The sequence below is a fragment of the Saccopteryx bilineata genome, chromosome 8 (genome assembly GCF_036850765.1).
Source record: "Saccopteryx bilineata isolate mSacBil1 chromosome 8, mSacBil1_pri_phased_curated, whole genome shotgun sequence".
Lineage (NCBI taxonomy): Eukaryota > Metazoa > Chordata > Mammalia > Chiroptera > Emballonuridae > Saccopteryx > Saccopteryx bilineata.
This window is the reverse complement of record NC_089497.1, coordinates 53,121,423-53,141,603: the sequence shown is the minus strand read 5'-3', so window position 1 is coordinate 53,141,603 and position 20,181 is coordinate 53,121,423. Positions and strand designations below refer to the sequence as shown.

General features: G+C 53.7%; 1 protein-coding gene across 3 annotated transcripts in view; it reads left to right on the top strand.

The window, feature by feature from the left end:
• Positions 1–20,181, top strand: part of MYLK (myosin light chain kinase) — a 302,110-nt gene that overhangs the window by 170,814 nt on the left and 111,115 nt on the right. For all 3 annotated transcript variants that reach the window (XM_066241755.1, XM_066241756.1, XM_066241754.1), the window contains 8 exons: positions 1,802–1,847; positions 2,712–2,877; positions 3,952–4,117; positions 5,813–5,831; positions 7,357–7,886; positions 8,448–8,654; positions 11,205–11,339; positions 15,274–15,426. In XM_066241755.1, the coding sequence (XP_066097852.1) occupies positions 1,802–1,847; positions 2,712–2,877; positions 3,952–4,117; positions 5,813–5,831; positions 7,357–7,886; positions 8,448–8,654; positions 11,205–11,339; positions 15,274–15,426 (1,422 nt within the window). The remainder of the gene's footprint in view (positions 1–1,801; positions 1,848–2,711; positions 2,878–3,951; positions 4,118–5,812; positions 5,832–7,356; positions 7,887–8,447; positions 8,655–11,204; positions 11,340–15,273; positions 15,427–20,181) is intronic.

Here is a 20,181-nt window from a genome sequence, read left to right as displayed (position 1 = left end):
GCTGAGGCCAGCAGGGTGGGAGACTGAGCAGGAAGGGCAGCCTGGGGAGTCCGAAAAGCAGCAGCGTCTGGAGGAGAATGCTCTGAGTGGGAGGGGCCCCTCGGGTCCTGTGCCGCAGAGCCTCTGAGTGAGATGGGGAAGAGCATTGACTACTGAGCTTGGCAGCGTGGTGATCAGGATGGAGCTCACGGCGTAGAGAGGGCCACAACCCAGTTGGAGTATGCTGAGGAGCAAATGACAGAATATTTAAATATTTCTGTGTTTCATATATTCTTAAACATAACTAGATGACAGATAAGATGTTAATTGTACATTTTACTTGACCACTTACTGTCTTCTTACTGTGTGACCTTTGCATTGTTGCCAACTTTTATTTTTACAAACAAGATCAAAGTGAGCAGCTTTGTAAACTTGCTCTTCTCCTTTTAGCGTTATTTCCTTTGGCCAGAGGCACAGAGAGGCAGGTGCTGGGCTAAGAGCAGAGTGCCTTTAAAGCATATGATTCTCATTTGCTCAAATCCTTTCTGGAAGGATGGGCTGGTTTTCCCCCTCTGCCAGCAGTGTCTGAGGGCCCCCAGGGACGACTGCAGTTGTCCATGAGTCCTCCTAGAGCGAGTCTCTTCTGTCAGTTTAGAAGTACTCTTAACCTTGAAGAGAATTGAATGACCAGAGCAAAACCCATATATGAAATGAAAACTACACACAACTCTCTAAATAGCTATGTTAAACAGAATGTATACACAGTGATTGCCAAGCCGTATGGAACCACACTTAAATGTGATGCTGGTGTTTGTTACCAACCCTTTCTCACTAAGGTTCTGGTGAGAACTTTGACCAGAGATGGCTAGGGAACTAACTACTCAGCCATGACCTTCACCTCCCGTTCCTGTGCGTACGTACAGATGTGATCAGTGCTAGAATCGAGGGAATTCACCCTTTACCAGCAAGCACCTGTGGTCTCTCATTGCAGCTGCCTGCCAGCATCAGGGGGTGCCACCTGCCCTTTCTGTACATGCCTCAGGTGGAGTTTCATGAGCAGCTTGTGGCAAAGAGAAAACCACGTCCAGGCTGATACCCATCTCAAAAATGCCCACCCCTCCCCCTCCCTGTTCCTCAAAAACTCTCCACCACTTTATAGTTACTCTGTGGCCATGCTGTGAATTGTCCCTCTGGGCAGCAGTAGCTGGGTAAGAGGACCTGGCCCCAGCTGCCCTGCTGGTTTGCTGTTTAACTGCTGGCTCCACGGTGGCTCATCTCCTGCTTCATTCATCCCATCCAGCAGGACAGGTATTGCTGTTTGCTGGGCCTCAAGTGGAAAGGTGGAGTGTGATGTCCAACATGAATAGTGTGCTAAGAAAGTGGCAGGTGCCTCTCTCTCCCTCCTTTCAACGGAGTCATTTTCTGGACCGGTCATGGAGCACCACAGATAGTCCCCACAGGGAGTGTCCAGCGGCACAGAACAGCTCTGCGGAGTGGTTGAGTGTTCGGACCAGGAAGACCTGGATGCATTCCCGCACTGTTACTGGCTCGGTGGCTTGAGTGGATGACTTCTCTGAATCTCATTTTCTCCTCTGTTTAACAAATAGAAGGATGATGAAATACCAGCCACCTTCAATTATTGCAGGAAATCATACGATGATGTATGTAATGTGCCCTCAATAGTGCCTGACCCACTGGGGCTCAAGCAGGGTGAACTGTTTCCATTATTATCCGCTCATCCCTGCTGGCTCTTTCTGACTCATTGCTCCAAGTTGGTGGCTCGGACCCAACTCTTAAGCCTCTCTCTGTTTCCTCCTTGCAGGGGGCTTTGTGAAGAAGCATGGTCAGCCTGTTTCCAAAACCTTGGGGTAAGTTCTGGGCTGTTGGAGCCAGGGTAAGGGCTGGATTGGCTTTTCCCGCTGACTTGACAGAACAACAGGTCTAGGGAGCAGATCTCCTTGGGCACCCTGGGTTACGATAGCGCCAGCGGAAGCCTTTGGGGATATGGTAGGCCGTTCACACAGTGCCTCGCGACTTGGCCTCCTCTGTGGGCAGCCCCGTGACTGGCCCAGCTGCTGAGTGCTAAGGAGGGGGCTCTGTGGCCACGGAGTCTGCAGGGTGTCCAACACCCAAGGCAGTGGTTGGAAGGCTTAAGCGAGCAGGCTGAGGAGAGTGGACCTGTAAGGGTCAGGATGAGCAGCAGTCACAATGGCCCAACCCAGGGGAAGTTTATTTCTTACTCAAGCAAAGTCAGTTCAGGTATTCGTGAACAGGTGGAGAACCTTCCTGTCATTTTTCAGGGATCCAGGTTCTTTCCATCACCTCCTAGTCGCTGGAGCCTCTGCTGGACCCTCTGCATCTAGCGAGAAGAGTGGGCCAGTGTGGAGAATCCCACAGGAGATTGTGTGGGTCCAGCCTAGAAGTGGCATTCAGCACTTGTGCTCACACTCTGTTGGCCAAAACCCAGGCTATTGGCCGTAATTCAGTAGAATTCGGGAATACTGTACTTCAAGGGAGTCAAGTAAATGAGTCTAGCTACATGTCCAGGAGGTAGACAGAATAGGTTTTGGTGCCACATTTTTCCAGGGGATGATGCCTCAGAAGTGTGCTTGAGGCATAGAATTGGCTCCTTTACTGGTCCCTGGCCTGAGTTAAGTGACTTAGATGGGGTCAGAGAGAAGCTCTGCCTTGCTGCAGTGTCTGGGGCTGGATTCTCGCCGATTTTTTTCCAGGGACAGATTCACATCCCCTGCAGTGGAGACCCGTCCTAGCATCTGGGGAGAGTGCCCACCTAAGTTTGCTACGAAGCTGGGCCGCACAGTGGTCAAAGAAGGCCAGATGGGACGATTCTCCTGCAAGATCACTGGCCGGCCCCAACCACAGGTCACCTGGCTAAAGGTGAGGTTTTGTCTGCCCCAACTCGAGCCAGGCCTGGGGACCCTGAAACTTTAGGGTTGGACCCTTGGACAAGTGGGAATATCTTTCTAATCAGGTCATTCTGCTCCATCTGTGGGAGGTTCTTGGGGTTTCTCTGTGCTCTTGCCCTGTTTGCAGAGTAATTTTTCTTGCTCAGGCCACAGAGTCCTATAATCCACATGCTCACAAAACAGCGTAAGACTTTGGAGGCAACACGGACCTGACCATCACCACAGGCTGCGATTGGAAGTCACGGGACTAGGTTTTAAGCCACAGCTCCCTGGTTCACAAAGCATGTGCCACTGGGCAAGTCATCCCTGTCTTCCTCACTGTGAAGCAGAGCTATCTCGCCTGCCTCAGTATACGCCATGTGGAAGTGCTTTGTAAATCGACTCGGGTCTGGGCAGCACGGAGCAGAGGTGGAGGGGGCCGGTGGAAAGGGAAGTGGAGGCAGCAGGAGAGCAGCTCTCCCACAGATGGAACTCCTGGATTAACATGAGTGATGGGACATGTTCCACCTGTTTCCTAGTTCTTCCGAACTGACCCTGGGCAAAGAATAAAAGGAACCAGGAGGCAAAGGAGAACTACAATGAGGAATATAGGACTTCCTGCCTCAAACCAGGGCTCCTGTGAAACGTCCCATACGTCTGCTCTAAGCTGGCGCAGACACCGCCCTGCATCCGCAGACCTCGAATCAGGCCACGGGGCTGTTCAGAGACTGCTCTTGCACAGCGTGGGGGACGCAGTCGATGCTGTAATACCTGTGCATAGTGTCAGGTGGAAACTAGACTTCCCACGGCGATCACTTCAGAGGGCAGATAAATGTCTGATTGCTATGCTGTACACCTGGAACTAATACATCAGTATAATAGCGTATGTCAACTGTAATTGAAAAATAATTTTTTTAAGTCTATTTTCTAAGCATGTTAACAGAGCCCGGAGCAGAGGGATCTGCTGCCCGTGCCTGGTGTCCGTCCCACTTGGACTGGCTGGAGGTGGGGGCGGGCCAGCAGGTGAGCGGGTGGCTCTGACCACGCCGCCCGTTGCCGCCCACAGGGAGACGTTCCCCTGCAGCCGAGCGCCCGTGTGTCGATGTCTGAGAGGAATGGGATGCAAGTCCTGGAAATCCACGAGGTTAACCCCGATGACGTGGGAGTGTACACGTGCCTGGTGGCGAACGGGTCAGGGAAGGCCTCCATGTCGGCCGAGCTTTCCATCCAAGGTAGGGGTGGCGGAGGGCCAGAGCTTCCAGTCTCTCCCTGTTCATGTGTCTCTGTGAGTTACACCTGTCGTAGTTACACACCCAGCTGTTCCCCAGAGGCAGGGTCTTCGGCCAGAAGGAAGGAAGGGGGAGGGCAGCACAGACATGGCCGCTGAGGAAGGTGCTTCAGTGTGTGTCCCCCTCCACCCCGCCCCTGTGTCTTCAGTCCTTTCTCGCCCAGACTCCGTGACGTATCTCTAAATGCCAGTTGGAAGAGTGGACATTGCTAATGGCTTGCCAACACCCCAGATGTAACCTGCCTGAAATTTAACTTGTCATCCACTCTTCGCTCTGTCCTTCAGACCAAGTGTTCCCTCAACTCCCTTCTCTCTCCCAGGCCCCTCCTGCCCCTTCCCGCCCAGACTGGACAGCCGCCCCCCCCTGACCCCCTGCCTGCTCCCCACTGTCGCCGCCAGCCCTGCCAGCTCTCCCCGTGAAGTGTCCTCGAGTGTGTCTCCTCCCTGTGTCCCCTGGGTTCCAGCAAGTCCGGTGGGGACAGTTGGAGCGTGTGGAGCGGGAGCCTGGAGCGAGGGAGAACGGGGATTTGGGGGCTCAAGGGGGGAAGTGGCCCTCATCTCTCCTGCTCCTTCCTTACCTCCTTTCTTCTGTGATTTTTCCTTCCACATTTCCTTCCTTCCCCAGAAACTGTTCCTCCTCACCCCCTTTACCACTTTTCCCCAAGCATTCTTCACAACCCCCAAGAAAACTATTCCACATGGCAGCTGAGGACGTGCATCTGGGCATAAACATGTTAAACGGAAACATGTTTCGTGAAACAGTCCCAAGGTGCACTGAATACAGCGCATGCTGGTGTTTTCTGTTCTGTTCTGCGTCCTCTGGTCCGGACCAGAGCGTCGGCCTTACCAGCCCCCCGCCGGAGCAGGGCCGGCAGTGCCGCCTGGAGACGGCTTTTCAGTCATTCTCCCCTCACTGGCCATGGCACTGGGTTAGAGTCTGTTCCCTTCTGTAGGAAGACAAAGGGCTGTGCTCTCTGGGGTTGGTTTTCAAACATGCCCAGGGAAAGCGCCACACAGAGCGGAGGGAGAGCTGAGACGGCCAAACGCTGATGTTCCCTTCATCTGGGTGATGGCTTTCAGGGTGTGTTACCTCCTTCTCTCTGCTACTGTATTTTTTGAAATTTTTCATGATAAAATTAAAAAACTAATAATGTGACAGGAAAAAAAAAATTTTTTTTTAGGAACTGAATAAAAATACACGTTACCTTAACATTTTATAGCAGGTATTTGTCAAAAATGTCATTTGGGGGAGTTTGTTTTTGAGGGCTGTGTGACTTTGAACTGTGAGGGTTTGAAATGAGCAGTATATGTTTATTTCTGCCCCTTTATTAGCCTTGGTTTCCTTCTGTGGGCTAGAGGACAGGCAGGTGCTCTGCTGCAGGGGTGACGGAGAGGCCGCGTGAGCAGCCGCGCAGCCGTGGGGCACTGGCAGTCTCTCCTGAGCTCAGAGGAGCTGACAGATTCACCCAAAAGTCCAGGACCAGAGAGGCGGGTGAGGGAGGCGGGACCACGGTGTGGGAGTGAGAGCTCGGGAGGGGGACACTCTGAAACAAACGGAGGGGTTGCTGTCTTCCTGCGGTCTCCGCTTGGTGAAGAAAACATCCCGCTAACAGTGTTTCTCCCCTCTCCCTTCTTCCAGGTTTGGACAATGCCAATAGGTATGTCTAGGCTTTGTGATTATTATGTCTCCATCTTGCAGTGCCCCGAATTTCTGAGTCATAGGGGGAGGGAGACTGTTTGGGGGGTATTGTTTCATTCCGGGTGTTGTGCTTTATGCTCATATTGTAATTTGCCTTTGGTATTTGAGTCTCGAAGACTCAGTGCCATCGTCTGTCTCAGAGCCCGCTCAGTGTCTTTCCGGCCACGTCACTGGGAAGGGCACTGTGCTGTGGCAGGGAGCCTGCCATGAGCCAGCCAGACCCACTGCTCACCCGGCCCCTCTTCCTGGGAGCCCCCTCACTGGGCACGAGGCTCGGGCACTGTGCTGTGACAGGGAGCCTGCCATGGGCCAGCCAGACCCACTGCTCACCCGGCCCCTCTTCCTGGGAGCCCCCTCACTGGGCACGAGGCTCGGGCACTGTGCTGTGACAGGGAGCCTGCCACGGGCCAGCCAGACCCACTGCTCACCCGGCCCCTCTTCCTGGGAGCCCCCTCGCTGGGCACGAGGCTCAGGCACTGTGCTGTGACAGGGAGCCTGCCACGGGCCAGCCAGACCCACTGCTCACCCGGCCCCTCTTCCTGGGAGCCCCCTCACTGGGCACGAGGCTCGGGCACTGTGCTGTGACAGGGAGCCTGCCACGGGCCAGCCAGACCCACTGCTCACCCGGCCCCTCTTCCTGGGAGCCCCCTCACTGGGCACGAGGCTCGGGCTGAGACTCAGTGCAGGTGCTGGGAGTGCAGCGTGAGCAGATGTCTGGGGTTGAGAAGGACTTGAAAGAGCCGCACAAAGACAATTACAGATGTGACAAGTCTGAGGAGGAATGACAGAGAAGCACGCACTGAGGTCAGAGGTCGAAGGACCCCTTGAGCTCAGGCCCATGAGAGTGGCACTCGCCCAGTGAAGAGGAGCTCCGGGAAGAAGTGTCCCAAGCAGGGGGGCAGTGAGTGTGGAAGCCGTTAGAGGAGAGGTGGGCACCGGGGCGCCACGTGGCTGCAGCCTGGTCACACCGGAGACGGTGTCCTGCGAGGTTCAAGAGGCAGCCGAGCCCACACACAGAGGGGCATCCGGTCGGCCCCCTCGGGAACCTGTTTTGTTCTTAATATAATGGAAAAGCGGTTGGAAAATCTTTAAACTTGAAATGACATGATGTGGCTTCTGTTTTTAAAAGACTTACTACACTTGCTCTGTAGGACGTAGGTGCGAGGCTGGCAGGGCAGGGAGCCGGCCGTGTGGTTTGAATAGGGTGGTGCTCAGAGAAAAGGAAACAGGCAGATCGGGAACAGGCTCTGGACTGGGTGAGAGCAGGGAAGTCTCAAGAGTGGCTGCTTGTTCTCCAGCTTGGGAAGCTGAGAGAACTGCAGAGAAAGGTTGTTGCTCTCACTTTCTTTTCATTTGTGGGCTTTTGTGATCCCTGGAATGTGCTTGTGATGAGTGATGCTTTTGAGTAACCAGCTGATCACTCTGTTCCTCCTTCTCCTTCTCTTTCCCCACTCTCTTCCCAACCCACTACCACCACCAAACAGGCCACTTTTTAGGGGAACAAAGGCTGCCAGTTCAGATATCAGGAAGGAGGTGACCAATGGAATCACACAGGGGCCAAAGCTGAGCAGCCTGGACGCGGCCACGGAAAGTCCGAACTGCCCCAGCACCCAGAGAGCCGGCTCCCCCGCCTGGGCCACCAGCAGCCAGCCTCAGCCCCCGAGGGAACCCGGGCTGGAGCTGTCTGGGGACTCCCCCAGAAAGACCCTGAGGCCCCCCGCCCTGCAGAAGACTTCCAGCACCATCACCCTCCAGGCCGCAAAAATCCAGCCAGAAGCGCTGGCCTCTGGCACCATCTTTCCTTCTGGGGAAGAGAGGGCGAGGCCAGCTGCTGCCCAGCTGACCACTGCCCCACTCAGGCAGTCCGGCCCGGGAGCCCAGGAAGTGGTGAACAAGGTCACTACCAGGAAAATCCCCATGGAGAGCTGGAGGGATTCAGCACTCCCCAAGTTCGAGAGCAAACCCCAAAGCCAGGAAGTCCATGAAGGTCAAACAGTCACGTTCAGATGTGAGGGTGAGTAGAGCTAACTAAAGTCACTGGCCCCTCAGTGTAGCCCTGGGTGGCTACTCCCTTCCTTCAGCACGGTGGTCTGAGCCTCCTGGACCACCCGTCCCCTTGATCACCGGGCACCCCAGAAGCCATCTTATAGAGGTCTTCCCTCAGGAAGGACTCAGTCTAGTAATGTCCCTTGTACCAGAGAAAACGCCAACAGTGTCCCTTTGCCCATTGTTGGGGAGAGCATCAACCTTGTGCCCTGATTCTTGCCACCCAAGGGGGGAAACCTGATCATCACCATCAGCATCACCATCAGAAAGCCAGCCCCAGGGCCCCTTCTCTCTCCTCCCGTCCGCTGGCGTTGGCTCACCAGGAGACCTGGCTGTCACCCCACGTCCCACCCCCAGGGACCCTGCCTCTGTCTCGGGTTGTTGACTTTCGTGATGCAGAGGGCTGCGGGTAGGAAGTGGACTCAAGCAGGAGGCGGCCACACACCAGACGGAGCTCTTCCCCCGTTCAGCCTTCCTCCCCGAGCACATGTACTCCCGGGAGTCTCACAGCCTTCCCCTGGCCCTGTAGTTTCAGGGATCCCGAAGCCACAAGTGACCTGGTTCCTGGAAGGTGTTCCCGTGAGGAGCCGGGAAGGCACCGCTGAGATTTATGAAGATGGTGGGTCCCATTGCCTCTGCCTGCTGAGAGCCCGGGCAAGAGACAGCGGGAACTACAGCTGCACGGCCTCCAGCGTCCGAGGCCAGACGTCCTGCAACTGGACACTCCTGGTGAAAAGTGAGTACCTTCCTCCCGGTCACCAGGGACCCTTGCGGGGAAGTCTTCCTCTACTGCTCTGGGTCATCTCCCCCGCTCCCCCCACCCCCACCCCAGGGTGTATAACCCACAGGAACATTGTTCTTACACACGTGCCAAGGCCAAAGTCATTGCTCCAGACAGTGATTCCTGGTCAGGAGTTCATCAGAACCACCTCTAAATAAGCATGCCCAGGCCCCACGACCCACCCCGCTGAGAGCTAGCTTTTTTAGGCTCCTCAGCTGTCCCATGACTCACTTTTATAACCACAGGGAACCAAACGTTCACTGAATAGACACGTTTAAAGTAACGGGAGATGTTGTGGGGTCCCACATCTTTTATGTTTATTGTAATATCTGTTTATAAAAGTAATGTGTGTTCATTGTGGGGAATTTAAACAATATATTATCTTATGACTCAAATAAATGATGTTTTAATGTTTTTAAAACAACATTGACATTGTGCTGTTTGTACACTGCTTTCTATCCTAATTTGCTCAGGTTACATAAGCATCTTTCTATACTGTTTCTTTCTATATTATTTAATATTATTTAAACACATATTTTTTTTTCTTTTGCTGTATACCCCTTACCCAAAGTCAAATCTGTCACCTTAAACGCATCTTTTAATGGCCACATAATGTTTCCTAAAATAATGCACCTGACTTAGGCATGGCCTTATTAATGAATATTCAGATTGTTTCCATTTTTTCACTATTATAACAAAACTGTGATAAATACGCATGGAGCCATCTCTCTTCCTGTAAAAATTTCCCCAATTTATCTTTTCTTCTCTCTCTGCAGAAAAGCTTTCTGTTTCCCTTGGGGAGACTTCTCTTTCCATCTTTCCCTTCTCCACAGATTGTAACCAATGCGGATTTACTTTTGTGCCATTGGCTCCCCCTCCCTTTGTCTGAAGGCCTCTCGCTTTGCCCTGTGGGCATGCTTTGGTCTTCCCTGGACCAGAAAGGGAAAGAAAAGTCATCATCCTTCTCAACTGCCTCTGGAGCTCCTACTGTATCTCTCCACTCTCTTTCGTCCTTAAAGTTGCTGCCAGGGTTAGGTGGTCTCTGCACAGCTTCTACTGGATGATCACAGCTAACCTCCCTACTGAAAAAGCCAGGGGTTATGTTAATGTTTCCCTTGCGTTGCTCCATTTAGTTATCCCAATAGTCTTACAAGCTGATTATGGTTACACCCATTTTCCAGATAATACTGAGTTGTAGTGCGTTTAAGTGACTTGTCCAAGGTCACATGCTTTGGAAAAGATATCCTACTTCTAACCTATGTTATGTTCAATGGCTCCCAAGGGCATCTTTCTAATGAGAGAATTTGACATTGATGGGGGTGGGGGGGTGGAGGTCATGCCTCACCACACCTCTCCCTCGGGAGTCTGCCCCTCCCGCCCTCCGGGCCAGTGCCTTTCAGATGCTCCATCACTGACTCCAGCTGCTCTCCCACTGCCTCCTCCCCCCTCCCGGAGCTCTGGTCTCACAGAGGAAGTGCGGATGCAGAGGCAGAGAGCTGGGCGTAAGGCCTTGCTTCCCCATTGGGCTAGACTACAGGAAATTATTAACTTCATCTGTGAAAGGAACTGGCAAACTCATGCCCTTGTCACAGTCACGTCTGGAAAAGTACCTGGCACATATTAGCTGTTGCCCTTAAACCCCTGAGGTATAACATGGCTTGCCTCTCATCGCTGTATTGAATAGCTTCCCTTGAGAAATGCAGGTGAGATATCTTCTAATCATCACATCCAGCTATGTTTCTCAGCTATCAACCACCTTGACATTTCTGCAGCGTGTTCTGGTTGTTGTAGACGAGTTCATCCGCATTGCTGTTAACTAAAGCCCTCAGACCACAACATGCTCCCCAGTTCAGCAATGTGGAAGACTCTGGGAAGCTCAGCTGGAGGGTCCATCAGTAATGCAAAGTCCCAGGCCACCGGTGGCCTGAACATTGGCTCAGGGGGGAAAACTAGAGCACAGATGAGTCCTTTGATTCAGTCCTGGAACTGGAAGAAATAATTATAATAACTTGAAATTGAAATGTTCTCACCAGTGGACATGTGGTCTCTCCGTGGAAAAAGCTATTCACCAGACTGTGCAGTGACCAATGGGACATAAAGTGGATAAGAGACCCTAGACAGTAGAGTAGGACCAGGACAGGCGGGAGGAAGGAGCTCTGGGGAGCTCCAGGAGAGCAGAAGTCGAGAGGAAGCAGGAGGCGCCCGAGGCCCAGGGGAGAGGGGGCGGGCCTGGGTCCCCAGCACGCCCAGACGCCCAGAACGAGCAGGCCCAGACCGCTGGGGCGTTTGTGATGGTGACAAGCCTCTGCCTCAGGCTCCCGCTGTCTACACGGGAAGTGTGCCCGCTTTCAAGAGTGAAGAGAGATCAGGCAAAGCCAGGCCTCTGAGGAAGCCTGGGATGCCCCAGGCAGTGAGGCGTCTGCCTGCGAGACTTGGGACACTGCAGCTAGTCACCAGAATGGGCCAGCCGTGCTCTGAGAAGGCCTGTCGTCTTTGCCCTCACAGGACTGGCCGTGGTGGAGGGGGCCCCCTCGTTCTCCAGTGTCCTGAAAGACTGCAGCGTTGTTGAGGGCCAGGACTTTGTGCTGCAGTGCTCAGTGCAGGGACACCCAGTGCCCCGTGTCACTTGGCTACTAAATGGTGAGTCCCCCACCTGTCCCAGTGCCCTGCCCCTGTCCCCTGGTCCCTCTGGCCCCGCCTGCACTCTCACTTGGCTTCCCATTTGTCACTCTGAAGCACACACACATAGGAAGGAAGCACAGGGTACAGAGAGAGAGTGGGACCTGAGGGCCTGCGTTGCCTGGCTGGGGCTGCAGCGCGAGTTCCTGCTCCTGAACTTTGAGCTCCTCGCCCGCGAGAGGGGAATAATGCCGCCCACCTTCCAGGGCGGCGCCTGTGAAACTTAATTGGATCCTTTATATAAAACAGTTAGTGAAGTACCTGGCTCATAGGTGCACAAGCAATTTAGTTCCCTTTTTATATGGCCAGATTCATAATAGGCCCTCAATAAATATTTATTGAGTCAGTAATAAACAAATACACCAGCTTAATGAGCTACACTAGAAGTTACTCCAAGTACCTTGTCTTTTATTTAGTGGCAGGTGGTTTGGGGTTCATAGACCAGTAATTCTTCCTAATGTTATAATCCCATAGAGACATGCCAAGTTTTTTTTTTCTTTTGCCAAATAAGCTCCTTTGAAAAAATTCTATATGATCACCCTTCTCTTTTTAAAAAGGCCTGTACATCCCAAAAGTGTGAAAGAACTCTAATTTTAGAACTGAGAACAGTCCATAAAGTTGATGAAATTGAGCGAGATCTGCTTTGGGGATCAACACGGGAAATGAAGGGACACTTGTTAAGGAGTCAAGGGCACGTGTCCTTCTCTGCCACTGAGTGGCTGAGTGACCCTGGGCACCCCGTTTTAGCTCTCTGGGCATCAGCTTCTTTGTGCATGAGGAGATGGGCTCAGGGGCTCAGCCAGCTCTCATGACTGATAGGATAGGGTCCTTGAGGGGGCAACAGCACCGACTCCTGTGCACCAAATAGCCCCCACTGTGAATAGTCCCCCCCACTGTGTCTGCACCACTGACCTGTGCAGCAGCACCGACTCCTGTGCACCAAATAGCCCCCACTGTGAATAGCCCCCCACCCCCGTGTCTGCACCACTGACCTGTGCAGCAGCACCGACTCCTGTGCACCACATAGCCCCCACTGTGAATAGTCCCCCCCACTGTGTCTGCACCACTGACCTGTGCAGCAGCACCGACTCCTGTGCACCAAATAGCCCCCACTGTGAATAGTCCCCCCACTGTGTCTGCACCACTGACCTGTGCAGCAGCACCGACTCCTGTGCACCAAATAGCCCCCACTGTGAATAGTCCCCCCCGCTGTGTCTGCACCACTGACCTGTGCAGCAGCACCGACTCCTGTGCACCAAATAGCCCCCACTGTGAATAGCCCCCCCGCTGTGTCTGCACCACTGACCTGTGCAGCAGCACCGACTCCTGTGCACCAAATAGCCCCCACTGTGAATAGTCCCCCCCACTGTGTCTGCACCACTGACCTGTGCAGCAGCACCGACTCCTGTGCACCAAATAGCCCCCACTGTGAATAGTCCCCCCCACTGTGTCTGCACCACTGACCTGTGCAGCAGCACCGACTCCTGTGCACCACATAGCCCCCACTGTGAATAGTCCCCCCACTGTGTCTGCACCACTGACCTGTGCAGCAGCACCGACTCCTGTGCACCAAATAACCCCCACTGTGAATAGTCCCCCCACTGTGTCTGCACCACTGACCTGTGCAGCAGCACCGACTCCTGTGCACCAAATAACCCCCACTGTGAATAGCCCCCCACTGTGTCTGCACCACTGACCTGTGCAGCAGCACCGACTCCTGTGCACCACATAGCCCCCACTGTGAATAGTCCCCCCACTGTGTCTGCACCACTGACCTGTGCAGCAGCACCGACTCCTGTGCACCAAATAGCCCCCACTGTGAATAGCCCCCCACCCCTGTGTCTGCACCATTGACCTGTGTGTTGCTGGTGAACCTGCCTTTGTGGTATAGTTTGTTAGGCTTTGATAGAAATTGTTTCTGGTCAGTAAGAGAAGGTGCCCTGTTTTCCTGTGTGTCTTCTGCTTGGCTAGACGAGTGAGGACTGAGTCTCCCTTCCCTGCACCCCTCGCTAGGAGCAGAGCTCCTGTCCGGAACAGAACATGGCCTTAACCACTACTGATGGGTCTGAGTAAAAGTTTCACTTCCATCTGCTCAGAGTCCAAGCCAAAGGGGCAGGAAAGTTCTTCTATAAAGGGCCAGGGGGTATCAGCTTTACGGGCTATATTGTCTCTGTCACAACTACTCACCTCTTCTGTGTGGCACAAAAGCAGCCAGAGACAGTATGTAAATGAATGAGTGTGGCCGTGTTGCAGTAAAACTTTGTGGTCACGGAAATGTGAATTTCATACAGTTTTCACATGTCAGGAAATATTTTTCCTGTGATTTTTGAAACTACTTAAAATATAAAAATATAAGAGCTATTCTTAGCTTTCAGACTGTACAAAAACAGGCTGCAGGTCAGATTTAGCCCGCGTATAGGAGTTTGCTGACCCTGGTCTACACTCGGGACTGAAAAGCAACCCCACCTTTCACCTGGTGAATCTTGGCGTTTCCAAGCTCCTGCCACTAGAGGGCAGTTGTGCTCAAGTTGGGTTTCCTTGGCAGCTGACACTGGTCTTAACCTTCTTGGAGCTGGAAGAGTTGTTGTGTCTTCCAGTTCCAAGTGATTTTTCTGGGGCCACCATTTCATCCTATCTTGCGGGGACAAAATAATTTATGCTCAAGTAAAAGGACAGCTCTCAAATAGCTCGGCAGTACAGGTTTTGACAGTGGAGGTCCTTTGATAACAGTCATGGGCTATATTGGTCTTCTCAAGAAACAGAGGTTGTAGGGTGTCATTGTCACAGAAGATAAAGCCAGGAAGGGTGTTCAGCGGCCCCGGCCCCTGCCTTTCCCAGCCCCACTTCATGAAGTGCAGCAGGTCGGCGAGTCTCTTCCCTCAGGTCCTGGGGCACGCTTGCCGTCTCTCTCATGGAGACGGGAGTGTTGTTGTGCAGGGAAAACATTGTGCTGTAGGGAGAGCCCTTCCTTCCATACTTCCTCCCTCCCCCACCGCCCACCCCAGTTCTCAGAAGTGCAAACCAGGACCCTAGGGCCTGACAAGGGAAGGAACTGGCAGTCGCTTCCTGTGTGGTGAATGGAGACATTCCTGCTCTACAGCCAGCGTCTTCAGCAATGAGGTTCCCCCCTCCTGGAGATGAAGGCTCACGTCCTGGGATGATAAAATCCCAGGAACACAGAGCACTGAGGAAACCACTGAAGTTCGTAGCGGGTGTCCGTCTGCATGCAGGATTTCATACAGGCCTCCACGGAAAGGTCTCGGGGAAGAAGAGGCCAGGGTCGTTTTCAGTTCCCCGTAGTTTTTTTATTTAATCATGAACTCTAAAATACACCTAGTCACATAGAAGAAATGCACATAACTGCAGCATTGGGTTAGATTTCAGATAAGTATCTGCAATAGGAAACGGAATCATTGTTTCTGGAGACTTCTAAGAGGAGCCAGGAGTCTCTGTTCCGTCTCGCGAGGTCTGTTCCGCGTGAGGCTGGGCTGTGGGCCAGATGACCCTGTAAGATTCTTTCCAGGCCTGAGTTCTGTGAAGTCCAGGATGTGGACTGGGGAACTGTTTATTTAAACTAAATGCACAAAACTATGTCCCTTTCTCTCCTGTATTTTAACTGCCTCTAGAACCTCGCCCCCAGGCCTTCCAGCCCTGGTCTCGCTCCTCCACCCCACACAGTTACTCCTGTCCTTCATTTTCCTAGGACCTGCCTCCTCCTCTACCCACAAGCCTCTACCCAGGGGGCTGGGGGCAGGCCTGGCACATCATTAGCTTCCAGTGGGCCTGAGCGACCGTGGCGAGCATCAGAGTCACACAGCAGCCCTGCTGAGCACAGGGCTCGGCTCCCTGCCACCAGGGCTCCCCGGCCTGAGCCTGCCTGTGCTTCCCTCCGCAGAGCAGCTCATCCGGTACGCGCACTCCACCTGTGAGGCGGGCGTGGCCGAGCTCCACATCCAGGACGCCCTACCTGAGGACAACGGCATCTACACCTGTCTGGCTGAGAACCCCTTGGGGCAGGTGTCCTGCAGCGCCAAGGTCACTGTCCATGGTAGGAGCCTCTGCAGACACATCTGCTTTGGGAAGGGGGTACTGCACTGCAGGTGGAGGAGCTGGCCCCCGGTTCACAACGACAGGGGTCTGCCGTGGGAGATGGGCCTGCAGGGGAAGATGCAGGGGAAGAGGCAAAGATGCCTGTGGCTGGAGCAGCTCCTGATCCGGAAGAAAGAAAACCACACACTGAAAGATGACCGTGGAGAGTATCCCTGTCCCCTAAAGACTTAGGGCTCTCACAAGTGACCCCTCACATGTGGGGGAACACTGAGTAACAGAGGGTCAGTATTGAGGCTTCTAACGGGTCTGTGCCTGCTCCCCCCACCACCCCAGGCTTGTTTTTATACATCTCCAGCCTGGTGTACAGTAATCTGATTATCATAGTCATCCATTGATCCCGCCAAGTGCTTAGTCCCCGGAAGCCACAGGGCAGCCACAGAACTCAAGACAGAGCTGTCTGGGCTGTGGTGTCGGTGGTGGTGACAGTGCCCTGGGAAGTGCTTCTTGGGTCCAGGGTGTTGAGGTAAGCCTGCCCCCACCCTCACGCTGGCCTGGGTCCCCGCTGCGGTGTGTGCCTGGGGCCTGCGTACCTGACTGAGGGCTCCACACTGCTTTCCCTGCAGACCAGCAGCAGGACCACGTCTCCTCACTCTGTCCCCCAGCTCAGGCCCCCAGGGTGATGTCCTGTAACACAAGCAGCCACCTTCTGGAAGGTCACTAGAGAGGGTGTCCCTGGGAAGGCAGGGAAAGGCAAGGGCGAGCACTGCGTCAAACACCCCCACCTCCCACGGTTCTCACCTGGACCTGACAGCCCTGGGGGGTGTTCTTTCTGTTTTACACAGAGGGGCTGGAGATCTTGCAGTGTGAGTGCGACCTGCCTACGTACACCGTGTGCGCGCCACATTAGTAAGCTGGCCTTTCAGACCCTGCTTCGCGTGACTCCAAGCCCGTGCCCATTTCTGCGCCTGCCCTTTCCAGTGTGTGTGTCCCCAGCCTAAAGCAGGAGGCTGGCCCCGTGGCTGGGTAGTGTCAGCCCCTTAGGGATAAAGGAAATGACATAAACTGACAACATTGCCCACACTGGCTCCCTGCCAACGGGGGGCACGCTCCTTGGCCTCTCCAGGGTCTCTGAGGTGCCTCGGCGTGGGGTCATCACCTGGGTCCTGGCCTCTTTCCCTTCCAGGAGACCCTCACTCTGGCCAGAGCCTGACTCTGGCCCCTGCGTGTTTGTTGGCCAGCATTCACACACACCCCCAACTCCCCCACAGATCTCACTTCCTGTGGTAATGAGACTCAGGAGGAAACGGGACCCCTGGGCCGGGGAGCAGCTCTCCCTGGAGGTCTGCATGGCCTACCCCCAAGTCCAGGGCCGGCAGAGAGCCAGAATGACGTTCACTGGGCCTGTCATTTGAGACGCTCCCTCTCTGGCTTCAGCCAGTGGCCCCGCTAATCCAGTGTCTGTCCCGGGTTGCCAGTGTTCAGACTGGATTAGAGAGGCCCCTCTGAGCTGACAGTCCCCTGTGGCTGGGGCCCCAGTGGAGGATGAGGAGGCCTTGCAGCCAGCCTTCTTGCCTCCGGGTCTGTGGGAGGAGTGGGGCCGCCCACCGGCCACGCAGGCGTGCTTTACAGCGAAAACAGAGGCCCCGGCAGGAGCTCTGCCTGGCCGTTTGGACTTGCCCTGAGAGCAGCCTTGCATGAGGGAGAAGAGCGAGAACCCCTGCCAGCGTGGGGGTTCACTGACCTATGGAGGCCAAGCTGAGGCTCAGAGACCATAAATGGTGAGGGAGGCTGAGGGATGCAGCCACGGGCTAGGGCCGTCTGCCCGGGGATTGGGGTGGCCAGGCCGGGCACAGAGACGCCCGTGGCTCCGTGCCCCAGGCCTTTGGGAAGCTTGAGTCCACATCCTGCATCATCCTCACCCCACACACTGTGGAGTGTTTCTTACTGAGTAGGCAGCCCCTTTGGCTCCAGGTCCTCTGAGGTCCACTCGGGAGGATGGGAAATGACTGCAGTGGAGGCCTGTACTCCCTGCTGTGCCTGCCACTGTTGTGTCCCCTCCCTTAGCTGCCCGGCTGGCCTCTCCCTTACCCTCTGAGGCACTGAGCCACGGTCAGGGCTCAGCTGTGGAGCCCACTGCTTGGGTGCGAATCCCGCCCCACTGCTCCCAAGCCCTGCAACCCGGGCTGCTGGTCAGCCCTCCAGGCCTCACCTTCCCCTGGTGTGCAGTGGGGACACTACTAGTCACCCTAGTCTGTGAGGGTTAAGTGAGCAAATACACATAATGTCCCAGAATTTAGGAATTACTCAGTGAATATATGCTTTTATGATAATTGTCCAAAGGAGCCCCGACCTCTAAACAAGATACAAGTTTAAAAATGCCACACCAAAGGACCAGCTTTGCTACTGTGGGTGGTTATCTGTCTGTTTGTTTTGGGTAAAGGGAAGAGAAACTCAGAGGATCAGAGAAGGGAGTCTAGGCATGCGAGCCGTGGTCTCCAGCACCCATCCTTGAGGCTCTGACCACAAGAGGGCACCATTCAGCCAAGCATCACCCCTGGGTTGCCTGGGTTCCGGGCAGGGCAGTTTCTGAGGCAGCTCTGCTGGAGGCGAGCTTCCTGGGAGAGGTCAGCAGATACTTTGCTGAGGACCAGATGTGGGGACTCTCCCTCACGTCTTTAGCCTTTCGCCAAGGTTTTGCAATCATCCCGAAGTTGCTGGCCTAGCACTCTGGCATGATTTCTGCAGCCACTTTCGCCTGCTTTCTCCGCTTCCTCGCCCCTGTGCGGCTTCCTCAAAAATCCACTCACTCCCTCTCACTGTGTCACTTCCTCTGGGAGGCCTTCCCTGATCACCCAGAATGGGTTCTCTCACCAGCAACACCTCCCCTATTGTTATACTATGTACCAGTGAGTCTTTGCTGAGCACCTGCTTTGCGCCAGGCTTGGGCTGGGGACACCACGGTGACAGGACAGACAACAGACAAGCTCCGCCTTCACAGCGTCTCTGATGGGGAGACGGGTAATAGTCAACATCTGGTTTAATCAAACGCTGACAAGCGGTGTTAAAAAACAAGAATAGAGAAGGGTGGGAGTCCTTTTTCAGGTGGGTGATGAAGGCAGTCCGTACAAGGAGAGGACTTTTGAGCAGGGTCTTGAGTGAACTGGAGCCCGAGTGCTCCTGGCAGGCGGTGCAGCCACTGCCGAGGGCCTGGGTCGGAGCAAGGTCAGCCTGCTTGGGGGACAGCGAGACAGGAGAGAGAGCGGCTGAGCAGAGTGAGCAGGCAGCCACGCGGGAGAGGACGAGTCAGCACAGAGGCAGGGCACACCATGCGGGGCATGCGGGGCAAGGGGGAAGCATTTCATTCTGTCAGATTTTACTCGGATTGCTGTTTGTCATCCCGGCCGGACTGTAAGCTGGGACCATGCCTTCTTGACTCTTGCATGTGACACAGGGCCTGCCATGTGAGCCTGTGTTTAGTGACTGAGTGAGAGGACAAGCTGAGGGCTCCCCCAAGTGTCCCCAGCAGTGCAGGGCGTGGCATTCTGTCCACCGCCTCACTTACTTGGGGTGCTAGCTAGAGTGTGAAGGAAATCAACAAAGTAGCTCTTTAATCAATCACCGAATGTTCCTTGTTTTCTTTCCCCCACTCGGAAAAACCCCGGGCAGTTAACAAGGCAATGAGAACCTTCCCTCCTGACCTAGGATGGAGCCTAAAAGATGATTAATCCAAATTCCTGTGGGGTCCAGGAAGATGTGAACAAGATTAAATTTCTCAGTGTATTTGGACTGTGTCACTGATGGGGGGTGGGGGGCTTCCTTAGCTAATTTATCTCCTCCTGGAGTATTTTTGTCCAGGCTGAAATTCTTAAGTGACTAGATTTATTAATCTACTAATTGCGCCCATTTTGACATAGTTTTTCAGCTTAATGGTTTGTTTATTTAACTGAAGGTCTGCTGGGCTTTTTAAAGGCGCCTAAGGACATAAAATGTGGGTAAGTTAAAGAAAAATGATCTCTAGAAAAAATGAAACTAATAAGCATATGTCTGAGAATGTTGTGTTGAGGAAGAGCTAGTGATGGAAGCCAAGGGCAAGGGTGAGGTCGCCGTCCCCAGGGAAAGCGTCCGCCTCTGGGTGAGGCAGCTCTGAGCCCTGACAGCCCCGTGGCTGGAAACCTCTCTCCTAACCTGTGCTCAGGTACTTGGTACACTGTGTGATCTGTCCAGGGGTGTCAGAAATGGACCCTGCCCACCATGAGTTTGAAAGCACTGAAAAGTTTAAAAACACTCCTGTTAGCCAAAGAGAAATTTATAGAAGAAGAAGAAGGATAAATACCGGTTTTAACTTGTCGTGTTTTTTTTTTAAGAACCTTAAAAAAAATCTGTCCAAAAGTCTTTTAAATTCTAAGAAGGTAATTAAATGTTAAATTATTTTAGTTTTATGTAGGTTGAATACAACAGAATTTGGATATGTGGGTCATTCATGTCCCAGTATATAACTGCACGTTTGTGTCCATGTCATAGAATGTGAGCCTCGTTTTTCTGGTAGAGATTTATAACTGTCTGCTTGTACAGCACATTGTCGGTCATATCAACCATTTACTTGCTTGGAGTCTCGGGCCAAGAATGCCATCCCGAATTACAGCTTTGTGTTCCTAATGACAGAATGCGGTTTGCGCTGTGCTGGTGTGGGGAAGAGTGTGGTCTCCGGACACTCTCTGGAGGGAACACTGAGTGGTTTGGATGTTCTACCTCG